This window comes from Gobius niger, assembly GCF_951799975.1.
Source record: "Gobius niger genome assembly, chromosome: 5".
Taxonomy (NCBI): Eukaryota; Metazoa; Chordata; class Actinopteri; order Gobiiformes; family Gobiidae; genus Gobius; species Gobius niger.
Genome location: NC_136856.1, coordinates 18,216,684 through 18,242,889, shown reverse-complemented (window position 1 = coordinate 18,242,889; position 26,206 = coordinate 18,216,684). Strand labels below are relative to the sequence as shown.

Sequence of the window (26,206 nt, the reverse complement as noted above, 5' to 3'; positions counted from 1 at the left end):
TCTATCGCAGTCTCTATTACTGAAGAGAAATTAATCTCAAATGTCATTATGTCCCACTCCTATTACACCACATCTTGGTACGTTCCAGGTGGCCATTATATTTGCGCTTCACCAACTATTTTTAATGAATATAAACATATGAACAGAATTTATTCACTACAAGGCCAAACAATGACAATTGAGGTAAGTAATGTACGGCCTGTACATTACTTACCTCAATTTCCATACTAAAGGAAAGTATGCCCCCCCCCCCCCCCCCCCCCATCAACAATAAATGATGAAAATGATTCCCATAAATTTCTATTGTGTAATTACGTCACTGCAGTTATTTATAATTAATAATAATTTATAATTGTATTATATTGAATATGAGAGAAACACTGAAACTTAACATGGCAAAGCCAGTAAATGTAGCTACATAAATGTATTGTAAAGTGTGATAATAGGTGGTGCTGGTTCATATTCAGGATTTCAACACTGTTTGCTCACTACAGCATATCTAATCATAGCATTTCTCATCAAACATAGATACCGCACTGCCATGCGTGGATCTGTGCCAACTAAAAAACAAAATCAAAACAATAATGTGACTTATGTGACATAACTACTGCAAGTCTAAAAGTACAAATACCATTTAAAGTCTAAAAAGATCCACAATCATCAGTTTAAGTTTAGATATTTATTTATGAAATGAAGCCCAACCAAGTTGGGATAAACTAATATAGCTAACTCCAGTTACTGGCCTTCCATGTCAAGTCTTGACGTTCGTTCACAGCCTCGTGATATCGGTAAACCTAACATGACGTTGCGGTCCCGTATTTGATGGGCATCTGACATGACCAATAGGAAGCCCCCTCGGTTTCTACAGACCCAATGGGATCATGATACTTTCCCATAGAGGCGGTGTTTCTGAGAAACAGTGCGTATCGGGTTAGGTTGTTAGAAAGTTAATGGCTGGGGGAAAGAGATCCTCCTCAACCCTCGCTTCGGGAGAGTTTCTGGATTCCCTGAAGTAAAATCACGCAAATAACCTAAAACAAAGATCCTGGACGGACGTTTGAGTCAACAACTAGCGCGTTAACACAGTATCGTGAACATAAGTATGCAGGATGCAGTAGCCGGGACGGCAATGCTGACGGACGGCTTCGAGGACGAGATTGACTCGGTGACTCCTCGCTCCCCAGTGGCAGGGATGGGGGTAGGAGCGACACCAGGAGGAGTCGGACTGGGGGGCATTGGGATTGGTGTAGGCGGAAAGAAAGTACGCTTGTACGGGGAGCCAAGCGGGCCTGCAGCAGAGAGACTGGATTTCAAACTAGCGGCCGCGGCCGTCCTCTCCTCTGGTCCTGGATCCGGCAGCGACGAAGACGAGGTTTCAGAGGTAGCTACGCTATGCTAAGCTAAGTTAGCTAAGCCTTACCAGAGCTAACTAGGGGCTAGGCAGCATTCCGCTTTAGCGAGCTGGTCGCTAGCTAAGACTTAGCTCACAGTTGGCAGCCACCCCCTCCCGGGCCGCTGAAATTACGTAAATTATCCCCACACCTTACTCAAATAGCACTTCTCGCCAGCTCATGCTCTAAGACAGTGTTTGATGTATATAATGTTTGTCGGGGCAATTGCAGTTGCCCGGGCTAGCCGGGGTAAATGTATTATTTATGCGGCCCAGGCTGCAACCACGGCCTTGTTCGGGTGGACGAGACGGCGGCCTCGCTTGGTGCTGTCCTCTCGCAACAGCATCACAAGTTTGCAACCCTTCCCCAGGCTTTAGCCACAGCACGCAAAAATATGTCTGCTATCCCGTGGACGGACTCCACTTGATATGGTGCAATTACGTCACATTTCTTGAACATGTAAACAGTCTGAGTATCATATCAAAGGTAACTTTTCAGTCCACGTTGATTAGCTACTTCTTGGGTAACAACTTGGATTTTCGAAAGTCGCCGTTTTCATCAATTTCACCTCTCAATCAGCAAAATCTTTATTCAGTGTCAACTTTATTTGCGTTGTCACGGTTGTGAGCAATTTTACCAGTGCTGTCTGAAATAGGACAAGCGTGGTGACAGCTCACCTGAGCATGCTGCAATTTTCAATTAGGATGATACATTTTGCACATAATTAGCAGGAGCATGCATGTGACGAAATCACTCCTTGTGTTCATAACACAAATTCAAATGTTTTAAGTTGTTTTTGTTGGCGCCAGTGATAATGTACGCCAGTGAAATGATTACACAGCATACAGTATTTAGTCCTGTCCTGCTAATTTGTTCAGCTGTTTGTTTATTGAAGGCAAAGTACAGAAACTAGCAGTGGAGCTACCTCTTCATGTATCCATCACTTGAGACACCTGCCTCCATCCATACAGCTAATGTTCTGTCCGCTGGGTGTAACTTCATGAAAGTAGCAAAAGAAATATGAAGTTTGATAGTCAAAATTGAAGCAAAGGAATTGCTAGCATAAAAATGTATGACTTCTATGTCATGCTTATAGATTCTGCTAGCTGGCAAAATACTTCTTTAAGAGTTGTTGGCTCTGCGGTTTCAACCCGGTGGTGAACTCGCTGCTCTGGGCTGTAGCTAAAATCTGAGCCCCAGGATTAAGCAGATGCCATTCTAGGCCTTTCCAGCTCTGTGGATACCATCACTCTGGGAACTGTAGTTCATTAATAGTGAACACTGATGTCCATTGTTGATTACAAAAGCCCTCGTAGAACTACATTCCCCATGGGTTGTTGTGCTTTGCATTCCTATCCTATAGCTGAATTGCATTGCAGAATACTGACTTTCTCTAAATGTTTGCCCACTTCGCCACTCTGTGCCTCAAAATGCTACATTGTGGCTGTATATGGCTTGTGATGTGGAATTAATGACTTGCTGCATTCTGCCACACTTTTCTAATGTTTGTTTACATGTAGAACTTGTTTGTCTGCAACCTCTGCATTATAATTTAAATTGCAGCTGCTCAGTGTTTTGTTAGTTCATAGTACAGCACTACTAACTGTATTTGTTACAATACAATTTTCTTTCAATTCCAATATAATTAGCTTGTTCCCTTAAAGTCTGTAAAATTGTGTTAGTAAAACAGATCGTGACATGGCCAGGCCCAGGTTGGATGTTGTGTGTCTGTGCTGCGGCAGCTGACTCTCAGCTGAATCTGTCCATGTGTGCAGGGGTTGTAATTCCCACTGCTTCCTATGATGTCAGTCTGTTATCCCAATGCTCTCTTTGCTCCCATTGAGCTGGAGAAATAGTAAACAAACAGGGGTTGTGTGACTGACTTTTTATAGGTTATGAATGTGTTCTGATTTTGGAAACACTTCTTGTGTTTGTCTAAGGTGGAGTCCTTCATTCTCGATCAGGAGGACTTGGACAACCCCATCATGAAGACAGCATCGGAGTTGCTTTTGTCCAGCGCCACAGACGGGGTCGATTTGAGAACTGTTGATCCAGAAACACAGGCACGGCTTGAAGCTCTACTGGAAGCTGCAGGTATGAACCCATTTAAAATTTAACCATGACACATAGCTATAGCGGAACTCCGCCAACAATAAATGATTTGTTTTATTTACTGACTCTTGTACATTGTCTTAAATGAATGTTTGACCTCTGGAGGGTCTTTTACCCGTATGAAACAGCACTCTTACACAGTGTTGTAGTTGGGAAATCCTTTGGTCCTCCCATTTTTGTTGTAGGAGCATAATAGTTATTGAACCTGTATTGTAGGTGTTAGAATCGGTGTGTAGATTAATCCAATAGTGCTGGCTGTCCTGGCCTGGTTTGGGCTTATGAACATTACCAGGTAGATTAACACTGCAATGCGCTTGAGCCTTTCCAGCATGCAGAGAGCCCACGTTGAACTGCTAATGGCTAATCTCATTCTACTGTATTCCCCCTCCTGCCACAGCACGAGAGTTCACATCAGTCAGCTCAATCATAACAGAATATGTCGTCAGATATATTTCTTAAGATTGAATTGTTGACGACTAGCGAAAGCCCTCTGTGTGGGAGCTTGTGATTGACAAAGGGTAGATGGGGCGTGCTGCCAGAGTTTGACCTAAATCATCTGTTTAGGGAAACCATTTGGCTTAAACGCTTTTGTAGTAATGCCTAATTGAGAGCGAGGATGAGCGATGTGATCTTGTAGAGCTGCTGTTGCGAGGGAGTAAAAGTATAGTGTACACCCGAGGAGAAAGTTTGACTTGTTGAATTAGAGAGATGATACCCCCCAAAAAAACACAATCCTGACAAGTATGCTTTATAGTTTGGTTTGTCAATTGTGTTGTAATGCGGTGCACATTTTTAAAATCCTGGAGCATTGACTGAAATATGAACGTGCTAAACTAATACATGAAGTATATTTCAGTGAATTTCTCCACTATTAGGCCTGTCACAATAACAAATTTGAAGTTCGATCCATTGAGGCAGGAAAGCATCGCGATAAACAATATTATTGACTCTAACGATACTAGATACTGTCAACTCTCAGGCATAAAAATGACAGTACACCTTTGTTCTAAAAGTGCATCATCATATCCTAAAATACCACACAAGCTGCAATAAACATTAAATATAATGTAACTACATTTGCTTCAGTAAGAAATCCAAGTTTTACAAAGAAAAAATAGAGGGGAAATGTTAAAAAATGTACAGACGATAAATATCGACGCCCAAAATATATTGTTTATCTGTTATTTATTGAACGATAGGGCTGTCACGATAATTACTATATCGACCTATCTACTATCACATCGTAGAAGTTTACAGTACAGAATTAATACGTCAGGTTTGATAGTTAATAAGACCTTATGCAGACCACAGCAGTTAAATAAATGCAACCTCTGAGATTTGTTGTTTGTGACCATTTAAACTGTAAAATGTATTAGATTGTAGTTCATGTTTTGGCCTTAAAACATATCTACCATAGTGATAAAGTGATCCAGCTTAACCGCAAAACATGTTGTTAATATATACTTCTTGATTCTTATCTTGTGTCATCCATAGTATTTCTTTTTTTGTTCAGGGGACTGTCATTTTGTAGCAAATCCGTCCACCCAGTTATTTAACCCCGAAAACGTTGGTGAAACTCTGACGTTCTAAACTTCATTGTTATGGAATATTACACAAGTTGTACAAACTGTCTGTTCAGATTTATAAAGCACACGAGTCTTTATAAGCTCTACGACATTATGCATATTTTATTTACGTCGTGCAAAAACAAAATCTAGATGAGGATGTTGTCAGTGTCAACATGGGAGTGGAGGGACGGCAGTATTGAGTTGCTGGTCATTTACAAACAGCAATGGAAAAAGTGCAAAATGATTGTATCTAAAGTAGGAGTGAACGTTTATTGGTTTATTTGGCAGGAGCTGTACAAGAAAACATGGCCACGGACTTGGTGACCGAGGTTGTGTACATTAGGCTTCTAGCCACAGGAATAATGTGATGCCCCGTCCCTGGAAATGGCAGTGATAATGAAATTAATCGAGCCAAAATTGCAATTTCAGTGGTTGCATTTAGCAAATCTCAAAAACTGCAATTATTTAGGCCAGTGGTTCTCAAAAGGGGGGGAAGTATCCATTTGCCAAAACTTTACTATGATGAATTGATATAATGGTCATCCTCATGATCAACGCCTCATCATATCTCATAATCACAGTCGAACTGCAAAATGTGTGTTGTTAATTATTATTATTTAAAAAAAAGCTTCACCAGCTGATAATCATTGATTGAGCTAAAAGAATAGCCTCTGTGAACAACAAAATATCCTGTCTGTGAAGGGTCTCATTATATATTAAACTTGCCCTGTAGTTTGCACCTCCACAAGCATGTTCTGTGATGCCTGTGATTGTGGTCCTAGTTCAGCAGTTTGAATGTCAGTCTTCTCTAAATGCTCCTGAAGATATTCAAAATGTGCACAGCGATCCGAGTCATGAATATTTTTGTAAACATGAATTGACAAATCCAATTGCAATCATTTTTGTTAGAAAAATTGCACATATTGTTCCAATGTTTTCGGCCTTTGTCAAAGCTACTTGTACAAATGTGCTACTTGTGCCTTTGGGTTTTTAAGTAAGACCGGTTTCCAGAAAAAAAAAAGTGCTGAGTCAAGAAGATCCTAATGTTATTAACAAGACACTTTTCTCAAATTAGGCTTCAAATAGTAATATTTGTTTAAAACAATGAAGGCCATGTGTTTATGGATGTTTGGTAAATCTTCTGATTACATTGAGAGTGAGCCATTAACTGTTGACATGCTTCATAGCTTTGTTTTCAACTTTGCCACGAGAAACATTGCGAAATCTTTGAGAACCATATTGGCATAGTTTGAAATCTGTACCAACATTTAAATGTAAAAGTTTTTAGAGTGTGTGTGGTTTTCAAACATTTCAAAACACAAGGCAGCTGCCCGTCCTGAAGCTTTTGTTAGCCGTTGATTATACAAACCTATTTTGTCCACTGTCCTAATGAGCTACAGTTTTTCCTTTCATGTTTACTGCCTCTTACCATCTATAATTCAAAAAGGATGAGCCCTTTTCTCTTAAACCACAAACCACATAATCTACAGGACTGACTGCAATTGCTAAGCTCTATTTGCTGCAGCCCTGTTCATTTGTATAAATTATAAGACATAGATGTGTAATGAGGACAGTCTGATGATGTTACACTGTATTATTAACAATTGCTTGGTTGGGTTTTTTTTTTTCTGTGTGTTTTGCATTCATGCCACTACTAACCTTGGATTGGATTGGCCTGACTGGACGCACTTCTCCCTCTCCCCTGGTGTGGTTGTGCTTCCCTGTGGTTTGCCTTGCCCTATGCACCTATGCCCTCTTGGTGTTTGGCAGGCATCGGTAAACTGTCCACTGCCGATGGTAAAGCTTTTGCAGACCCTGAAGTGCTGCGGCGGCTGACGTCGTCTGTGAGTTGTGCACTGGATGAGGCGGCAGCAGCTCTGACGCGGATGAGGGCGGAAAACACACTCAACGCCGGCCAAGCGGACAAGTATGTATCTGACCTACGCTTATACACAGCTAGACTTCAAAACAATGCTACTGTGGCTTTGAGGAAAGACTTGTGGACTGTGTGTTGCTGAGCGGCGTTTGTATGTTCACCTGTCACAGTGGCAGTAATTGTAGCAGTCTGGTTATTTTCAGCCGTAGTTTAGCCGAGGCGTGCTCGGACGGGGATGTCAACGCAGTCCGCAAGCTGCTCGACGAGGGACGGAGCGTCAACGAACACACAGAAGAAGGAGAGAGCTTGTTGTGTCTTGCTTGCTCAGCTGGATATTATGAACTTGCACAGGTAAACTTTTCTCTGATATAAATTCTTATTTAGGACCAAGCTCTTTCTTATCTTCAAGATTACCCTTTTTTTAATTGCAGGTATTATTGGCCATGCATGCCAATGTAGAAGACAGAGGCATCAAAGGGGACATCACACCACTCATGGCTGCAGCCAGTGGAGGTTATGTTGACATTGTCAAACTCCTTTTGGTCCACGGAGCTGATGTAAACGCACAGTCCTCTACAGGTAAAAAATATTGTTACTTAAAGACGTTCTGTTGGTGTGAATTGTATTAATCTTACTTTTATTGGTTACAGGAAACACAGCTCTAACGTATGCATGTGCAGGCGGCTTTGTAGATGTGGTCAAAGTGCTACTCAAAGAGGGCGCGAACATCGAAGACCATAATGAAAACGGGCACACGCCCCTCATGGAGGCAGCGAGTGCTGGTCATGTGGAGGTCGCCAGAATGCTCTTGGAGTATGGTGCTGGCATCAACACACACTCCAATGAATTCAAAGAAAGCGCTCTCACCCTCGCTTGCTACAAAGGTCTGCTATCTGGTCTTTCCTTGAGGTTCTTTGCACAAGCCTTTTTAAGAGCTTGATTTCTAATCTTGAAAAATCTCTCTACGCACAGGTCACTTAGACATGGTTCGTTTTCTGCTGGAGGCGGGAGCGGATCAGGAACACAAGACTGATGAGATGCACACTGCGCTGATGGAAGCCTGCATGGTGAGCATTGGCTCTAGCATTTTTGGCATTTAACATGACTACATTGTCACAATAATGTTTTTAAGGACGATGCATTGTCTCTTTAAATATATTATTTAGTAAACCATTTTCTTTTCTTCACAAAGCAACTAAATTATGTCTTAAATTAAAGTTAATTAGAATTAAATCTAATGATTTCAGAGATTAAAGGGAAGTGTTTGGAGGTTGGATTATAATCTGAGTGGGTTTGTGCAAATAAATCGCAAAAATGTTTGCGACTCAGCTGGACGAAAATCGTAAAATGTGTCAAACCTCGGTGGAGAACGTTTGATCCCCAACATGTATAGATGAGGAGAAAGCGAGAAGCTCATTCAGTGAAACGTCCTAGACTTGAAATAAAAGAAAAACCGATGCATAAACTAAATAACTCATAAGCGCCACTGCAGCTCTCGTAGCATGTTGCGTGTTTTTTACTCATTAATTGTCTGTAAGAGTAAATACTACACTGAAACTTTTTTCTGTCAAGCTTGGCTGTAAATACTGCTAAGTAGTGGCGCTAGCCCGCAGTTAGCTTTGCCCGTTAGTCTATTGCAGTGATTTAAACTTCCCAAATCCTCACTATAGTTTCAGTTCCTTCAAATTAACAGCAAGAACTCGTAGCAGAGGTAATCACAAAAGTATTTGGCTACATTTAAGTACTTCTATGTATTTGCCATCAGAAGGAAACCAAGGAAACCCATATCCCCAAAAATTGTAAAGCAAAAGGCCTTGACGTCCATGATCATACATTGATGCAAAATTAAAGTAGATATAGTCTCCCCCTCCGAAATATCCCCTCCTTGCACGTGTGGCTGTTGGAGAGACGTTTTTATTGGTTAAACCACTGTAGCATTTTTCTAAATGCTGTTTTTTGAGCAGCGTAGGACGGTAACGTGTCTATACTGAGTAATGTTATCAGTAAGGGACTAGCATGCTTGTATTTTGATTGCTGGCTGAAATGATTGGGGGACTGTTTGCGATGAGAGGACTTTCTGATCCAACAGTAGTCCTCACGCACGTTAGCACTGATATACTGGGGTTTTTGTGTATTTCATAGCTTCCAGGCTTTTCCTACACATTGGACATACCTGCTCCATAATGCATTTGTTTTGGTGATATCCAAAATGTTCTTACTCCGGGGACCATCGAGTTGGGCGTTTACTTGTTGTACTTGAGTATTCGCATCAACATCACTGTAGGTGATGCTGACACGTCTCTCTCCAAAAGCAGATGATCTCGGATGTACAAATGATGTGGATACACTGATATGGTTGTTGCCCTTGTCGCTTGAAGGATTAGGAATTGGGGGTAGTCTGCTTGATGACGTTTTTGTGAGCGTAAAATGTTATCGTCCTTGATTTTTCCGATTCCGGTTTTCATCCAATTAACCCTCCAAATATTTGCAGAACTTGTAGAACTTAAATAACAAAATGCATTATACCCAAACGTAGGGCTGCTCGATTATTGAAAAAATAATAATCACGATTATTTTTGTCATAATTGAAATCACGATTATTCAAACGATTATTTGTTGCCTTTAAAAAAAAGTCTATCTTTATATTATTTATTTATTAATCAAAACACTACACTACACTTTATGTTTTCTGGACAGTCATAAAAGTACAAATGATTTCAAGTACGCCTTGATTAAAGAGAGGTCCCTGTTTCACACCTGCTCCCTGCTGGCCAGCCCTCACACCTGCGCAAGTAAACTGAGCAGCGCAGCCTGATGACATCATCACACAGCGTCGTTTGTTTTCTATGACAAAAGTATGAGCCATGGCACGTGAAAAGTGAAGGGAAAATAATCCCAGCGCCATGAAATAACGCAAGACTGCTTTGCAAAAAAAAAATTATAATAGATTTTTTGCGATTATGCTAATTTTGTAATATTTTACTGTTGTAATCAGAATCGTAATCGAATTTCGATTAGTTGCACAGCCCTACCCAAACGACTATATAGTTATTGTAGCAATCCTCAAGACAAAAATACTCTTGGTCCACAATACACGTTTGTTGTGCTTATCTCCACATGTTCTGTGTGTCTCTCTGTCCCAGGACGGCCATGTGGAGGTAGCCCGGCTCCTACTGGACAGCGGGGCGCAGGTGAACATGCCTGCGGATTCTTTTGAGTCGCCCCTGACCCTGGCAGCCTGTGGGGGACATGTGGAGCTGGCAGCCTTGCTCATAGAGAGGGGAGCCAACCTGGAGGAGGTATGGCCAACAGCTTTACTCTACATTGATAATGTACATGTAATCAGTGGTTCCCTAGTCCTACCAAGTCATATTCTGTTTTGTGCACAGGTAAATGACGAGGGATACACACCTCTTATGGAGGCAGCTCGAGAAGGTCACGAGGAGATGGTTGCACTGCTACTAGCTCAAGGTAAACTGTTAAAACAATAACATTGTATCTAACCACTTGTAGAAAGTAATTTCCACTGAAAAGTAATGTTGTTCTCACTCCAGGTGCAAACATAAATGCACAGACTGAAGAAACCCAGGAAACAGCTCTGACTCTCGCATGCTGTGGGGGTTTCTTAGAAGTGGCAGACTTTCTCATTAAAGCGGGTGCTGATATTGAGCTGGGTTGCTCCACTCCTCTCATGGAAGCCGCTCAAGAGGGCCATCTAGAGTTGGTGAAGTACCTTCTAAATTCAGGTCAGCATTAAAGAGTTAGTTGAAAGTCGAAAAGGATGGAACTTATTTAGATAATAAGTGATGCCTTTTTGTAATTTAGGAGCGAATGTTCACGCGACAACAGCCACTGGTGACACCGCATTAACGTATGCGTGTGAGAATGGCCACACAGACGTTGCAGATGTGCTACTGCAGGCTGGAGCTAACTTGGTATGTTTCAAAACCATTGCATCGGTTCCATTTAATGATGAAAACTTGTATTCAAAAAGCATTTTTTTTCCCTTCAGGAGCATGAGTCAGAGGGGGGGCGAACTCCTTTGATGAAGGCAGCAAGGGCGGGCCATCTCTGCACAGTGCAGTTCCTGATCAGTAAAGGTAATATTTAAATGATGTACTTTGATTTTGAAAGTTGAGTGAGCTGTTACTGTAATCTGCACTATATAATGCCATGAATAAAATGCCTCTAAAATGTGTTTTTTTTTTTCAAGGAGCTAATGTGAACAGAGCAACGGCTAATAATGACCACACTGTGGTGTCGCTGGCCTGTGCTGGAGGACATCTCGCTGTGGTGGAGCTGCTGCTGGCTCATGGAGCTGACCCAACACACAGGCTCAAAGTAATGACATGACTAACTGAGATGTTATTTTAATCTGCAATTGGTGGGATTATTCACATGTTCTTTTGCTTTTAGGATGGCTCAACCATGTTGATAGAAGCTGCTAAGGGTGGCCACACTAATGTGGTGTCCTACTTGTTGGATTATCCCAACAACATCCTCTCTGTCCCAGCCCCTGACCTGTCACAACTCACGCCACCTTCGCAAGATGCCTCTCAGGTAAAGTTGGAGCTTGTAATATTACTACAATGTTGTGGATGCCTATTATCCTATTTATTCTTATATAAAAAAATATTTTCTCTTTTAGGTTCCCCGTGTTCCATTCCAAGCCCTTGCCAATTTGGTGCCCCCCCAGGAGCCTGACCAAGCCCCATCCAACATCGCCCCTCCGCCTCCTGTCTCAAGCAAGGGTAAGGGTGAAAGATCACAATAGATATCGAACTGAAATAACTGTATTGTTTAGAATTAATTAATGATTTTCACTTTTTCTAATCTGCCAATATTTATTCTTATAGTCATGTCAAAGCAGAGACAAGCAGCCCTCGGGCCCAGTGTCCCTGGTTCAACTGGCCGAACGGAGGCAGATCATCTGCCGACCTTCCACATGTGCCAGCCTCTGGAGTGCATTGTGGAGGAGACAGAGGGAAAGCTCAATGAGCTTGGACAGAGGATCAGCGCTATTGAAAAAGCCCAGCTTCAGTCGTTAGAACTCATTCAGGGGGAGCCACTCACCAAAGACAAGATAGAAGAGCTGAAGAAGAGCAGAGAGGAACAGGTGTGTAAAGTGCCACTGTGTGTTTGTCACGGCTCCTTTCTATAGTAGAAATGTGAGCATGACAGTTAGAGAAGTATTTTGATATTGTCTGAAATAAAAAATGAACGTTTTAGGTTCAGAAGAAAAAGAAAATTCTGAAGGAACTGCAGAAGGTGGAGCGACAGCTGCAATTAAAAACACAGCAACAGTTCACCAAAGAGTACATGGAGGCGAAGGGCTTGAAGGAAGAACAGGAGCCTGGACAAAGCCAGGGCCCTGGTCCTGGGCCGGGAAGTCCAACTGCCCCGATGCTCCTCCCGTCACCTCCAGGGGCCCACGTGCACACAGGCTCGGACACGGATGAGGAGGCCAACCGGGACGAGGAGCAAGAGCTGTCCGCAGAGCTAGAACCGGTAAGATAAAAACCGAGCAGTTGTCACTGTGACGGGGCTTACGGGGTTTGATGTTTGCTTTATCTAATGTTCATATCTATTCAGGGGGAGGATGACTATGATGAAGAGGATGTTTCAGACGAGGATCCAGACGGAGAGGAAGATTTTGCCAAACTTCCTCAGGTGGGCACAATTCTGTACCGGGACAGTCCTCAGCCTCATCAGCAACCTCCACTTCCTCCTTCACCTCAGACCCAGCCACAGCCCCCACCTCCTCCTCTCCAGGCGGCCTTTGTTCCTATCCCACCCCTACCAGACTACAACCCTGCGGACTATCCAGGGAGCACCAGCCCGGAGCTCCAGAGGGTACTGGTGGGCCAGCAGATGCTGGGCCAGCAGCAGGGTCAACACTTGGCTGGGATGGGTCCAGGAATGCTACCTCCTCAGCCTTCAGACGGTCTCATGGTAGCCACACCTGCACAGACACTCACAGACACGCTGGACGACATCATGGCTGGTACGTTTTACTCCGATTGAAAGTTTCTATTTGAACTTGTATTTATGGATAAACTTTATTAATATTTTTTGTCTGTGCAGCAGTGAGCAGTCGTGTACCTATGTTGAATACAACTTCACCAACGCCATTGTCCCAGCCACCCACACAGACACCTGCAAACCTCTCCACACCTCCCTCTGTTTTGCCTCTCTATCCTTCAGTTGACATTGATGCACATGTAAGGAACTTTTCCAGATAAACAAAGTACTAAACTGAACTACATCTGCGCTTGTTCTGTTTCTGAAAGCAGTTTTTGTTTTCTCAGACGGAGAGTAACCATGACACTGCACTGACACTGGCCTGTGCAGGAGGACACGAAGAGTTGGTATCTGTCCTGATTGCTCGTGGAGCCAACATTGAGCATCGGGACAAAAAAGGTAGACATTATTAATATCCATCTTGTATTAAAAAAATAACAATGAAGGTAGAGTACTTATTTGTCATTGCTCTGCAGGATTCACCCCTCTCATCCTGGCTGCCACCGCAGGCCATGTGGGAGTGGTTGAAGTCCTCCTGGACAAAGGTGGAGACATTGAGGCCCAGTCAGAGAGAACCAAAGACACTCCCCTCTCCCTGGCGTGCTCTGGGGGGCGGCAGGAGGTAGTTGAGCTGCTGTTGCTTCGAGGAGCAAATAAGGAGCATCGCAACGTGTCTGACTACACGCCTCTCAGTTTGGCTGCTTCTGGGGGTTACGTCAACATCATCAAGATACTGCTTAATGCTGGTGCTGAAATTAACTCCAGGTTGGAAATTATCTATATGCTAGACTAGCTCATCATTTCATATTGCATTCCTCTCACATACCTTTCCATCTTTAAGAACTGGCAGTAAGCTGGGGATCTCTCCGCTGATGCTGGCAGCAATGAATGGGCATGTACCAGCTGTGAAACTGCTGTTAGACATGGGTTCTGACATCAATGCCCAGATTGAGACCAACAGAAACACGGCTTTGACCCTAGCCTGCTTTCAGGGGCGGGCTGAGGTCGTCAGCCTGCTACTAGATCGCAAGGCTAACGTGGAGCATCGTGCTAAGGTGAATGGTTTTGTCTTTTAATACATCTTTAATAGTCATTTCTCAGTGTTTTTCTAACGGACTCCTCTCTTCCTGTAGACTGGTCTCACTCCTCTGATGGAGGCAGCCTCAGGAGGCTATGCTGAAGTTGGACGTGTGCTTCTGGATAAAGGTGCTGATGTCAATGCCCCTCCTGTGCCCTCATCTCGAGACACTGCCCTCACCATCGCTGCAGACAAAGGCCACTATAAGTTCTGTGAGCTGCTTATCAACAGGTGAGTTTGCAGTACTTTGGATCTTAGATATTTCAACCAGTCTGCCTTGAGGGGAGATGAATCCCATTTTGATGAACACAATTTTATCGTGTGATTTGCCACTGTAGTCCAGGTCAAACCAGAAAAGTAACAAACATCACGGCCTAATCCAATGAGCCACACAGCTGTAGAGAAACGAGTCAATCTTTTTTTTTTTTTTTGGTAACATTTTAGATAGTGTTCCAATGCATCTTCCCCCCAAAAAGTGCAACTCCAAAAAGGTTTTAAAAAATTGGTAAAAGAGAAAAAGTACCATGAAGTATAACGTACAATGAGAATACGTTCAGCATGTAATTTCACTTGGTATTCCTTTACTGAGTATACCTTCTGTCTCTACAGGGGTGCTCATATTGATGTACGCAACAAAAAAGGGAACACACCTCTCTGGCTGGCAGCAAATGGTGGACATTTTGACGTGGTTCAGCTTTTGGTCCATGCCAACGCTGATGTGGATGCTGCTGACAACCGCAAGATCACCCCACTCATGGCTGCTTTTCGAAAGGTGTGATGTTTTTTTTTAGGATTTTGTCATGTTTTATGTAACCGTGTGTTTAACATTTTTGCACATCATCATACAGGGTCATGTGAAAGTGGTGCAGTATCTCGTGAAGGAAGTCAACCAGTTCCCGTCAGACATTGAGTGCATGAGATATATTGCCACGATTACTGATAAGGTAAGTCTCGTTACTTGGACACGAGTACTGCCGTCTATGTGTCCATTAAACTCAATTATTAGATGTTAAAGCTTGTAGCGTGTGAGTTGAGTAGTCAAGGTTGCGTGCCTTCAGGACTCACTCAGAAGAACTATACCAGCGATTGAGTCTGATCTAGGGCGTCAGTGAAGGGCAGGTGTGTGTTGTTGCAGCAATCTTCGAATAGGGTTACAAATCACAAAACTTACCTACTGTCGATCTTTGGTAATACCGCCAACTGGAACAAACGCTCGGCCCTCGCGCTCCATCCATGTATTGAGACTTCTGTGTCCCAAGAGTGACTCTGCTTGTGAAGAACAAATAAACAAATCGGATTGCACGGTTTTATTTGAGTTTCGCTCAAGCGGCAAGTGAGGACGGGCTGACCAGACTGTCGATGTGTGTAAATAATACAGAGGGTTATCATTCTTGACTTGCCAGGGTAGCCTTATAGAGAACCTTCCAGACGTGTGTCATCACAGCAATCCACAATCGCCACGCTCATATGTTCTCTTTTGAAGCTCATAAATGTTCAAAGTAGACACAAACTGGTCCATTTACAGGGCCAGGGAAAAGATTGCTTCATAAAACACCACCTATTCCTCATCTAACCTTCTATTTATTAGAAGAAAACAGGCAAAGCATATAGAAGATACAGCGCCACAAACTGGAGGAAAACAAAAAACTCATCCGTTTTCTGTTAATATAGGAGCTGTTAAAGAAGTGCCATCAGTGCATGGAGACCATCGTCAAAGCCAAAGACCAACAGGCAGCAGAAGCCAACAAAAATGCAAGCATCCTTCTGAAAGAGCTCGACCTGGAGAAGGTAATGCTCATCCTTTGCGTTTTGAAAATGTACTGTTTAGAAATCTTCACTTACCTTGTTGTTTTTGATAGTCACGAGAGGAGAGCAAGAAGCAGGCCCTAGCAGCCAAGCGGGAAAAGCGCAAGGAGAAACGCAAGAAGAAAAAGGAGGAGCAGAAAAGGAAGCAAGAGGAGGAGGATGAGCAAAAGACCAAGGATTCCTCCGAGATGCTGGAGCAGAAAGAAGATTCTGCTGATGGTACACTTAAAATCAACACATATTTTGTGAAGGTTAGATTGTCTTTATGATGAGTTGTCTTGAATGTGTTCTTACTTATCATTTTCAGAAGCAGAGGTTCCCATTGAGCCTCCTAGTGCTACCACCACCACTACAATCGGCATATCGGCCACATCCACCACATTCACTACAGCTTTTGGTAAAAAGAGGGCAAGTGTGGCCACAACCCCAAGCACCAATCGTAAGAACAAAAAGAACAAGACCAAGGACTCTTCCCCGAGTGAACCAATCATATTACAAGATCCACAGGTTGGCACAGAACCATGAACATGAGACACATTTTAGGAACAAAGTAGTATAACTTCTGTCTTTGTCTTAGGTTGCATTTGCACAGCACAAGGCTGACAAGAACAAGATCCACGGAGAGCCCCGGGGTGGGGGCGGGGGAGTGACGGGTGGCAACAGCGACTCTGACCCCTTGGACAGCACTGACTGTGCCAGCGAGAGCAGCAGCAGCGGAGGCAAAAGTCAGGAGCTCAACTATCTCCCCGACCTCACCTCCTCAGCTTCCTCCTCGTCGTCGTCCTCGTCTTCTTCTGCCCTCTCTTCAGGAGCAGTCCTGCCCCAAAGCCTCCCGCTAGGTCCAGAGAAAAGGCACTTTCTGCAGTCGCATGTTGACAATAGATTGGACAAGGTCACGGTCTCCATCTCAAAACCAACACAGAAGTGAGTCTACTTTTCACCCTTACGCATACACATACTTGTATATAGAGGTGCATTTTTGTGTTTGTCAGTTTTAGTTCTTTTGTGAGGTCATGTGAGATGCAAGTGTAAATTTGTCAAACATGGCAATTTCCTCTCACACAAGTGCCCTCTGTTTTTTAAAGTTATTAAACTATGAGATAGCAATGTACAATGTACAGCATGTGAAAAAAGCCTGAACAAAGCCGAATGTTCAAACACTGGTTCTGTTTTTGCAGAGTTCCAGACGCAAGTGACTCAATTACAAACTCCCTGCCCTCCCCATTCAAAACCATGGCTCTACCTGTTGCCCCAACAAGCACTAAGCTAAGCCTTACAAGCCCTAAACGGGGGCAGAAGAGAGAAGAAGGCTGGAAGGAAGTTGTCAGGAGGTTGGTCAAGGAAACATCAACAGTGTGTACACAAAGTCTGCAGCTTAATGATTTACCCTAATTTTGTAGATCAAAGAAGCTCTCTGTTCCGGCCTCTGTGGTTTCTCGGATTATGGGCCGAGGAGGCTGCAACATAACAGCAATTCAAGATGTGACTGGAGCTCACATTGACGTGGACAAACAGAAGGACAAGAACGGAGAGAGGATGATTACCATAAGGTACGAATTTTGCCCTCTAGTGGACCGGTATGATATGACTGTTGATCTCACAGTAAAACACACACTAAGTTGCACATAGTTAGAATGTGCATCAAAGAATACAAGGTAAATGTGCAAACATAGCATAATCTGTATGTACAAGGAATAATAACTTAAAGAAGAATACATTTAGATCAATAAAAGCCAAATTAACAGTGCAAGAAAACGAAAAAACATGTTTACAGTTATCGTGGGAGGTCACCTGTGACAAAGTGACAATGACGGCAGGTTTGGATATAGCTTATTGCACATGGACTAATATACAGTAGAATTGAATAGTCTGACAGTGGTGAAGGTGTAGAGGTGAGCTCCTCTACAGTCCGGTGCAGTGAGAGGTGTTGTCCACAATCAAGGCTCCCGCGGGGTCTTGAAATGGCTTACATCAGATTTTGTAACCTTAAAAGGTCTTCAGATCTAAAATCACATTTTTAATTAAGTTTTAAAAAACAGCTCCTCTGATGATAAGTTTTATGTTTGGTTTCTAGCGAGGCCGGGGTCAGACTGGCCTTGTGCACAGTGTGTGGAAACTGCTTTTGTGTTACACACAATTAGCACTTTTTACTTCATAGATAGATAGGTAGATCGTTGCTTACTTACTGTATAGCAGCATGCAGTGTACCACCCATCAGTCTAAAAAAGATTAATAATATAAAGTACAGTGCTACCGGGCGCTATTTAGGGCAGCCACTGCAGATGGAGTGAATTATTTCTTGCACATGTTTTTATGGGGGTTCTTTATCTTCTTCCTGATGGCAGCAGAGAGAAGGAGTGATGCAGAGGGTTAGTGATGCAGAGTTTTCTTGCAAATAAAATGTTATCAATTATAAACTAATCATAACCTGTTATGGAAAAACATTCTGTAGAAGAATAAATGGATTTTTATACACTAAAACATGACCGGCTAGCATACATTAATGTGCACAGCTCACATTATTAGGCTACTTTAGGTGATCCAATCATAGTTTCTGTCCCAGCCTTGTTTAGTTGCCGTTAGCGTTAGCCAGAAGTGGGAGTAAGTCACTAAATGCAAGTCTCGAGTCAATTCCAAGTCGTGAAGGTCCAAGTCTCAAGTAAGTCCAAGTCAATCGGTCATGGGCTCAAGTCAAGTCATAGCTTTTGTCAAGTCAAGTCAAGTCATAGCTTTTGTCAAGTCAAGTCATAGCTTTTGTCAAGTCAAGTCAAGTCTTGCTTTAGCCGGCAAGTCACCTCAAGTCACAAACGCCAGCGTGTCTACTTTTCATGTGTTTAATCTTGAAAATAAGTGCTTTCTCAAGATACTGTAATTTAGAAAATTTACGCATTTTACGCAATGAATCCTGATCTTTCGACAGTTTCACTCAAATAAATAATAACTATAAAGTCACAGCAAGTCATTGAGAGTCATTGGCCTCAAGTCCAAGTTAAGTCTCGAGTCACAAACAGCAAGTCCCAAGTCAAGTCTTTTTGGAGCTTTGGTCAAGTAAGTCTCAAGTCCCGAAAATTGCGACTCGAGTCTGACTCGAGTCAAGTCATGTGACTCGAGTCTCCCACCTCTGGCGTTAGCATACTGTTGCTAGCTGCGGTTATCAAAAGTACATATGCGAATGTTATAACTCGGTGATTGAATTCTCCAGGTTCTAAGCTTCAAAATGACATACAGCCCATATTCACTTCGATTTAGTTGGTGAAAGTTTTTAAAGTGGTCAGAACCAAAACTGTTATCGGTTCAGTATCGGATATTTGTACATTGTCTTGTATATTGTATTTTTTTCGGGTATCAGCTCCCATATCCAATACCCGGATCGGTGCATCCCTATTCATTAGATCCTTTTTAACTTTCGGAGGCACTGGGCAGCTGTGGCTCAGTCAGAAGATCAGGAGAATGCACAATCGAGAGCACAAGAAAATGCACGAGGGACGGTGCATCAGCTTGGCTACATCCTTAGCATTGCAGTGCGGCGAGATTAATTACTATATCGACTTATCGCTCGATAAGTAAAATGAAGGACGATAACATTTTTAGTCTCGATAAATGCACGTGCTGCGTGTCCTTCAAATAAATACAGAGGAATGAACGCTATCACAGCGCTGAGTGAGCGGAGTATGCGTCGAACCCGTCCCCCTGTAAAGACCACATTGAACATATCAGCCGTGTCCCCGCATGTATCCAGATCATTTATAGATCTGCGCTGCTTTTGGAGAGAGGCGGGTGTAAACAAACTGCCGTGCTACTACGGAGCGTCGCGGATTCCGACACTTTCTGCGAACTTTATCGCGGTGCAAGAGGGACTCGTGTAAGAAACACTTGGAATTCCTGCCAAAAGAACTCATTACGGAGAGAATCACAACATGAATGCAACTGCAGGTTTGTCCATCGTGTGAACGAAGCGAAACCACCGACCAGTCAGTGCATCAGAGATTATCAGAGCTGTTAGCGAGAGGAACCCGGCCGCTTTAGCCTCTATCCAAATACAAGCGCGACAGTCCTGATGACTTTACTCCTTACTTAGGTCTATATGTTACTGTTCCGCACTGTTCAAAAGCCAGAGAAATGCTGCAGCGGTTTGACAAAGAGTCAACAAGCTGCTTCACTCCGACAGCCATGTGTACATATGGCTACTCTAGTAATACATCTGAACATACATTTAATACACATTTTATTCTAACCAGGTTTAATTGAACTAAAAGGAAATATTTAAATAGAATAATGAAGATGAAATAGCAATATTAGTGTTATTGACTATTAAAAAAAATCGTGACAAACACAGAACCTGGTGAGAGTGTAAGTTATGTAAAAAGGTTGAGAAGCACAGATGGATAGAATGTCCTAGAATATTTTGACTGTTCTAGTTTGCACTTTGTTTGGTATAAGGTGTTATATTGAATGCCAATATAACAAAGTTCAATACATATCAATTAAAATAGTTGCTTAGTTTTCTTTTTATTGCCTACAGTATTTGCATTATACTCAATATTATCGTTTATCACGATATAAAAAAAAATGATCGTGGCAAGCCTAGGCGAGATTATATAAGTTACTATAGCAATGTATCGAAAGTTGCATTGTTCGTGTGTCTGTGCCCCATTTTGTACTGGACAATCTGAGAGCTTTAAAGGGGGACAGGGGTGTGAGTGAAGTGCAGGCTGCTGTGGTGTTTGGTAATGCTCTGCTCTGCGCAGCAAAGACTCAGTTTGCGTTTCATTTACGCACCAGAGTAGGACCATTCTGACAAAGATTGCTTTAACTTCAGAGACATGCATTTCCTCTTCTGCAAATCTTTAGAATTGTCTGGGTTCAAAAGAGTGCCTTGAGATAAATTTGTGCACTTGACATTGGCATTGTTTTCTGTCTGCTATGATCTAAAACCAACTTAGCTGCAGTTCTGACTGAAATTTTACACAATCTTCAACTCAAAAGGTGCCCACTGTGTCCAATTTGGTTTTGATTATTAAAATGTCCCTTCATTCCTCTGTTTGATTGAAGATTTTTTGCATTTATGACATGATAAATATAGTATTTAGGCATGAAAAAGCATTAAATTTGACTTGACCTGCCACCTGCCACCTGAGAAAACCTCACCCTTTTACCGTTGTGCGGATCAAAATTCACGTAATGCAATCTTTTGGAAATAATAGGCCTTTTCCTCCTTCCTTTTATTAAAACTGCTTACAAAAACAGATTTTAACTTGGAAGCAAATCCTATGGGTCATAGGCTGTACCAACCAGGCTAGAAGTGACCTATTACGCATTTTAGATATTAAAAATATTTCCTTTTTTGTGTGTTTTTGGACCATATACTGCACTGACTTAATGTTTGGCAAGTTTGATCTTTGGTGTCAGTTGTGGGAAAATTCTGGTGTTTTGGGAAAGTCTCAAAGCCACACTGATTTTGTGTGGTTTGCTTGATTTTGCATTAATGATTGTGATTGTGAAATCCTGGTAGGACTTAAAATAAGTATTAAAATAAATTAGCTACATATTAAAGGAACTCCTTAAATATCGCAGTTGTGCCTTAATCCAAGTTTGTTTGTTTGTTTTAAAATACCATAACCTAATTGAGAACGCATCATGTTGTTGCAGGGGAGGCACAGAGTCCACCCGGTATGCAGTCCAGCTCATCAATGCGCTGATTCAAGATCCTGCCAAAGAGCTTGAGGATTTGATTCCCCGGAATCACATCAGAGCACCAGGCTCTAAAACAGCATCAGCTTTTTCAAATGCTACAGGGGCCTCCAGTGGTTCTACCACTAAGCCACTGAGCTCGCTGGTCACGTCCTCTGGGGTCCCATTTCAACCCGTTTCATCTATGTCATCCTCCTCTCAGGCCAGTGGAAAGATCGGGAAAGGTTTGCCATCAAACGTCCGGCAGCCTTTTCCAGTGTCGCTTGCGTACGCCCACCCTCAGCTCGCTATACTCGCTGCTCAGACCATGCACCAGATCAGACATCCGCGTCTGCCCATGGCTCAGTTTGGTGGTACCTTTTCCCCTGCTGCCAGCACATGGGGTCCTTTTCCTGTGCGCCCTGTGAGTCCCGGAAGTGCTAACAGCTCCCCCAAACACAATGGGGGCAGTGCAAGCGTTGCTAGCCAGCCCAGACCCAGTTTGGCCCATGGCGATCACAGTAACACGTCAAGCACGGGAGCCCCGGTCACAACAACTACCACCACCACTACCAGCACTCCGAACACCTCCACAGCTGCAGCCTCCCCACACACCCCTAATCCCACCCCTTACAACCCCCAACCCAGCGCGCCGACCCCATCATCTGTACGGAAACAGCTCTTCGGCCCCGACCCCAAGCCCCAAACAGTCAACTCTGTGTCTGTTTCAGCCGCCTCTGCTACTAATGTTAGCAATACAGTAAGGGGAACAGGGTCTCCAGCACATCACAATTCAACCACACATGCTGCTAATTCAACATCCCAACCTCTCGGACCCATTTCACAGCCCCCCATCCAGCCTGTTAAAACGGACCACAGCGCTGTTGCTACTCCTGGAAAGGACAAGCCTTCACTCCCAACAGAAAGTCAGCCCATTTCAGTCAGCGAGAATATCACCTCAGTGGGTTTCGCAGCCCCTGCTATGGCTCCATCATCGAAACCAGAGTCTCGGCAGCAGTTGCCCACGGCACTCTCTTCTGTACCTTCTTCAGACGCAACACCGCCCCTCCTAAACCCCCAGCCCAGCTCCAATCTACCTTCCGCCGCCCCTCCTGTCCTGTCGCACAATATTGCACATCCCAACAACACTGTACCCCATTTTTCAGCCCCTGCGCCCCGAGTCTCTCATCGTATGCAGCCGCCAGGGCCTTACTATTCTCTTCCTGAGCAGCAGCAAACACAGGCACAACAGCAGCAGCAGCAGCAGCAACAACAACAACAACAACAACAGCAGCAGCAGCAGCAGCAGCAGCAGCAGCAGCAGCAGCAGTCTGTGTTTGTGCCGTTTAACACTCAAGAGCCGCCCAAACAGTCCCAAAACCAGACCTCTCAGCCTGCAAGTCTGCCTCCCCAAGCCCAAGGTCCAGGCTCACTGCAGGTGTCTGCGAACATGGGGATGATCAATGGTTCACAGATGCAACACGTTGCCAGTCCAGGCAAAGCTCAACAGATCACAAACTTTGGTCCGGCTGGTCTCTTCAATTTCAGCAGCATCTTCGATAACAACAGCCAGGTCAGTTACTACACCGACTTTTTATGTGTTTTTTGGGGGGATGAGTGATCAAATTCGTTCAATTAATTTGTGCTTTTGGAGACAGTTGATGTGGAAAATAGCTAAATTTAGCTGCTTTTCAGTTGCGTGCTATATTTTTGGAGTGTGCAATGAAGTTTTACTTTTAAGAGCAGATAAACAGTTATAAACAGAAACTCCTTTGAATAATTGTATAATGAATGTGAATATAAAATGGCTGGACAAAAATGAACAACCACTTACAGTATGTATTGTATAATTCCGGTGTAAAGGGATTGCATGTGGACTCTGAGCTTTTTTTCTTACCTTGAAAGATCAGCAGTCCCGTTTAAATTGGTCTCCATTAAAATCATACATAGTAAAAAATCGCCCAGCCCCAAGTCTAATATAAATGTCCTATTACAATTGCATGTATTTTACACAGGTGAGCAACAATCAAGTGTGGAGCCATCTGCCTGCTCGGTCACCCCCAGAGCAGTCATACTCTGCTCCACCAAACTACATAGCCATGAGTCAAATGGACAGTATGATTCAGCAACCTCCTCCAGACAACTCCAAAGCACCTGGCTTCCGCCCATCCGCACAGAGGATCGTCAATAGCCCCATCGGTAAGATGCACTAGCATCGGGGAGGAATCAATCATAGTCAGTGTCGTAAATCATAACCTCTATTCCTTTGTGTATTCCAGCCTATACCACCAACCCCGTGTATCTGCATGGACATAATGCGCCTTCCTTCAGCAGACAGCACTTTTCCCCTCATCCATGGAGTGCATCAACATCAGGTAGCTTTCTTTAACACGGCCCAAGAAGGTTTCTTTACTTGTTCTTATGATTAATTACCTTTCTCTTCTTCAGGTGATGTCCCTGTACCACCTCCCGCAACAGTGTCGACATCTGCATTGTCCACATCAGTAGTGGCCCCTCCCCCTCCTCAGCCCAAACAGGGCAGCACCTCACAGCAGGATCGGAAGGTGCCACCACCAATTGGGACAGAGAGGTTGGCCCGGATTCGGCAGACTGGTTCAGTGAACGCACCCCTCCTCACGACCAGCTACACCGCATCTGTTGGACAGGGAGGCATTTGGTCATTTGGTGTTGGCAGTGCTTCAGGTGAGTCCAGTAATGCGCATTAAAAACAAAGATAATATTTTTCCGCATAGTTCCTAATCAATCTACATTTTTTTATGCAGAGGCAATGTCCGGTTGGTCGCAGCCGCTGATGAATAGTCACATGATGCATCCTCAGCTGCAAGCGGAACAATCAGCTTTTTCTCAACACCAGCCAATGGAGCAAGATGACACTGGCATAGCGAACCCTGCAAACAACTTCCACCAGCCGCAGCATATGCCCAACAGCTACATCCCTGACTTCCCTAAGGTATCTATAGTCTTTGGACATGTCTGAACATTTGAAGTCTAAGCTAATACGGAGCTTTTTTAAAATATAGGGAATACCAATATCAATGTATGGAGGAACCATGCTGCCCCCTCATCCACCAATGGCAGAGGGGCCCGGAGGGGCAATGTACAACGGTTTGCACTCTGGCGACCCAGCATGGAGCCCCATAATCAAAGTGGTCCCAAATAACGCAGACAACTCAGACCCACAGCAGCAGGTAATGTTGGCCTGTTTCAAGTAAATAGTTAAGAGTTCAGAAGGAATAGTAGAAATGTATTTTTATTAATTGATTTTTCTTTTTTTTCTTTTCAGGTGTGGCCCGGTACCTGGGCACCTCATCTGGGCAACGTGCATCTGAATCACGTGAATTAGACAGCGTCCACAGCAATCAATCACAGCATGACTCACAACAAGAGTGAAAAAGAAACTTGACGACGTATGACAGATTAAGACAAAGTAAAAAAAAAAGAAGAGTACTACAGCGATAACTTAACTAGTGACTTATGAGTGCAGAGCAGGGGTAAAAGAATCGGAAGGTCTCATGACGCCATTCTTTGATGTGCCTATCTCTCCTATCCACAAGGAAGAATAGAGTTGGGCAGGAGCTGTTTTCAGTGTCCCAATGATACAAGCAAACTTGTGCGATCAACTGTTAAACAGGATCCATTTTCTGCGTAGTTTAGAGATTTTGACTTAAACCCACCAACACCTTTCTTGGGCTTAAGGGGGCTCAACATGAAGTAGCTATTAAATGGCCCAAAACTAGATGATTACCAGAGGAGAACGAGAAATCAAAACCTTTTAGAGTGGTAAATACATGTATAATTGTTTACATACTAAAAAGGGTTAAAATGAGAGTAAATTTCATGTCGTATAGTGGCTCTACTTTATGTAGCCTGTATTAATGTGAAATATTTACCTTAATATTCAAATAAAAGATTGAAAAGTGTGTCAAGTCTTTATTTGGGGACATTTTTACTGTTTGTTTTTTTGTACGGACAAAGATCTATCTTGCGGGGCTATGCATTGGACGTTTTAAAATGCTTTAAACTTGTATTTCGGTGTCCTTAACATATTCCATAGCCATAGAGTGTAAATTCTGAATAATTTAAATTACTTCACAGCATAGACAGTAAGTCTGTGCATAACACAGAGGGCAGCATTCTTCTATAGCTGCATATAACTAAATGAACAGCATGAATTATTGTGAACTAAAGAGCATCTAGGTCAATTTAAAGGTCATATGGGACATTTATGTCAACATTTTTTAAATTTCGTAATGCAGTGCTCTTAAACTGAAGGTCGAAGGAAACCGGAAGTTTTGCCAGTGGTTTCCGGTCTCTACCAGCATTAGTTGGCTAACGATGGCGGCCACAACAACGTCAGTTGGCTCTGATCAGACCACCAAAACCTATGAAGCACCGATACCTTTTGACATTTCGAAACCACCGATTATTGAAGGATTCACGCCCCTACCGAGGTTAAAAGAGGAAGGTTTCCAAGAGAAATTCATCAGAAAGACTAAGGAAAACCCGTTTGTCCCTCTAGGTGAGTGGGAACAGTTACACAACCTAATTTGTAGCACAAAATGTATGCATTTGGACATTATGCATTTTCCCTCTTCATCTTATAATTACATTGTTATACTTTATTTTTTAATGTCTACTGCAACTAATAAGTTGTAATAGACTA

At 43.2% G+C, this 26,206-nt stretch overlaps 1 protein-coding gene across 4 annotated transcripts; it reads left to right on the top strand.

Moving 5' to 3' along the window:
* Nucleotides 1–926: 926 nt before the first annotated feature.
* On the top strand, nt 927–24,985 carry ankhd1 (ankyrin repeat and KH domain containing 1). 4 transcript variants are annotated; one of them, XM_079556078.1, is made up of 38 exons: nt 927–1,381; nt 3,332–3,485; nt 6,842–6,998; nt 7,151–7,298; nt 7,379–7,526; nt 7,598–7,831; nt 7,920–8,014; nt 10,091–10,246; nt 10,337–10,418; nt 10,502–10,693; nt 10,773–10,882; nt 10,960–11,047; nt 11,161–11,288; nt 11,364–11,507; nt 11,596–11,698; nt 11,804–12,063; nt 12,177–12,455; nt 12,540–12,951; nt 13,032–13,168; nt 13,256–13,367; nt 13,445–13,733; nt 13,810–14,023; nt 14,102–14,277; nt 14,656–14,818; nt 14,895–14,990; nt 15,718–15,834; nt 15,906–16,071; nt 16,160–16,359; nt 16,430–16,776; nt 17,031–17,183; nt 17,253–17,402; nt 21,502–23,095; nt 23,538–23,721; nt 23,802–23,897; nt 23,971–24,225; nt 24,306–24,493; nt 24,564–24,731; nt 24,827–24,985. In XM_079556078.1, the coding sequence occupies exons 1-38, from the start codon at nt 1,103–1,105 to the stop codon at nt 24,884–24,886; spliced, it is 8,034 nt and encodes a 2,677-aa protein (XP_079412204.1). In that variant the 5' UTR covers nt 927–1,102; the 3' UTR covers nt 24,887–24,985. The 4 variants fall into 4 exon arrangements, with proteins under 4 accessions (XP_079412204.1, XP_079412203.1, XP_079412202.1 ...); XM_079556077.1 differs by having other exon boundaries at nt 7,136–7,298; nt 12,183–12,455; XM_079556076.1 differs by having other exon boundaries at nt 7,136–7,298; nt 13,035–13,168.
* Nucleotides 24,986–26,206: the final 1,221 nt, after the last annotated feature.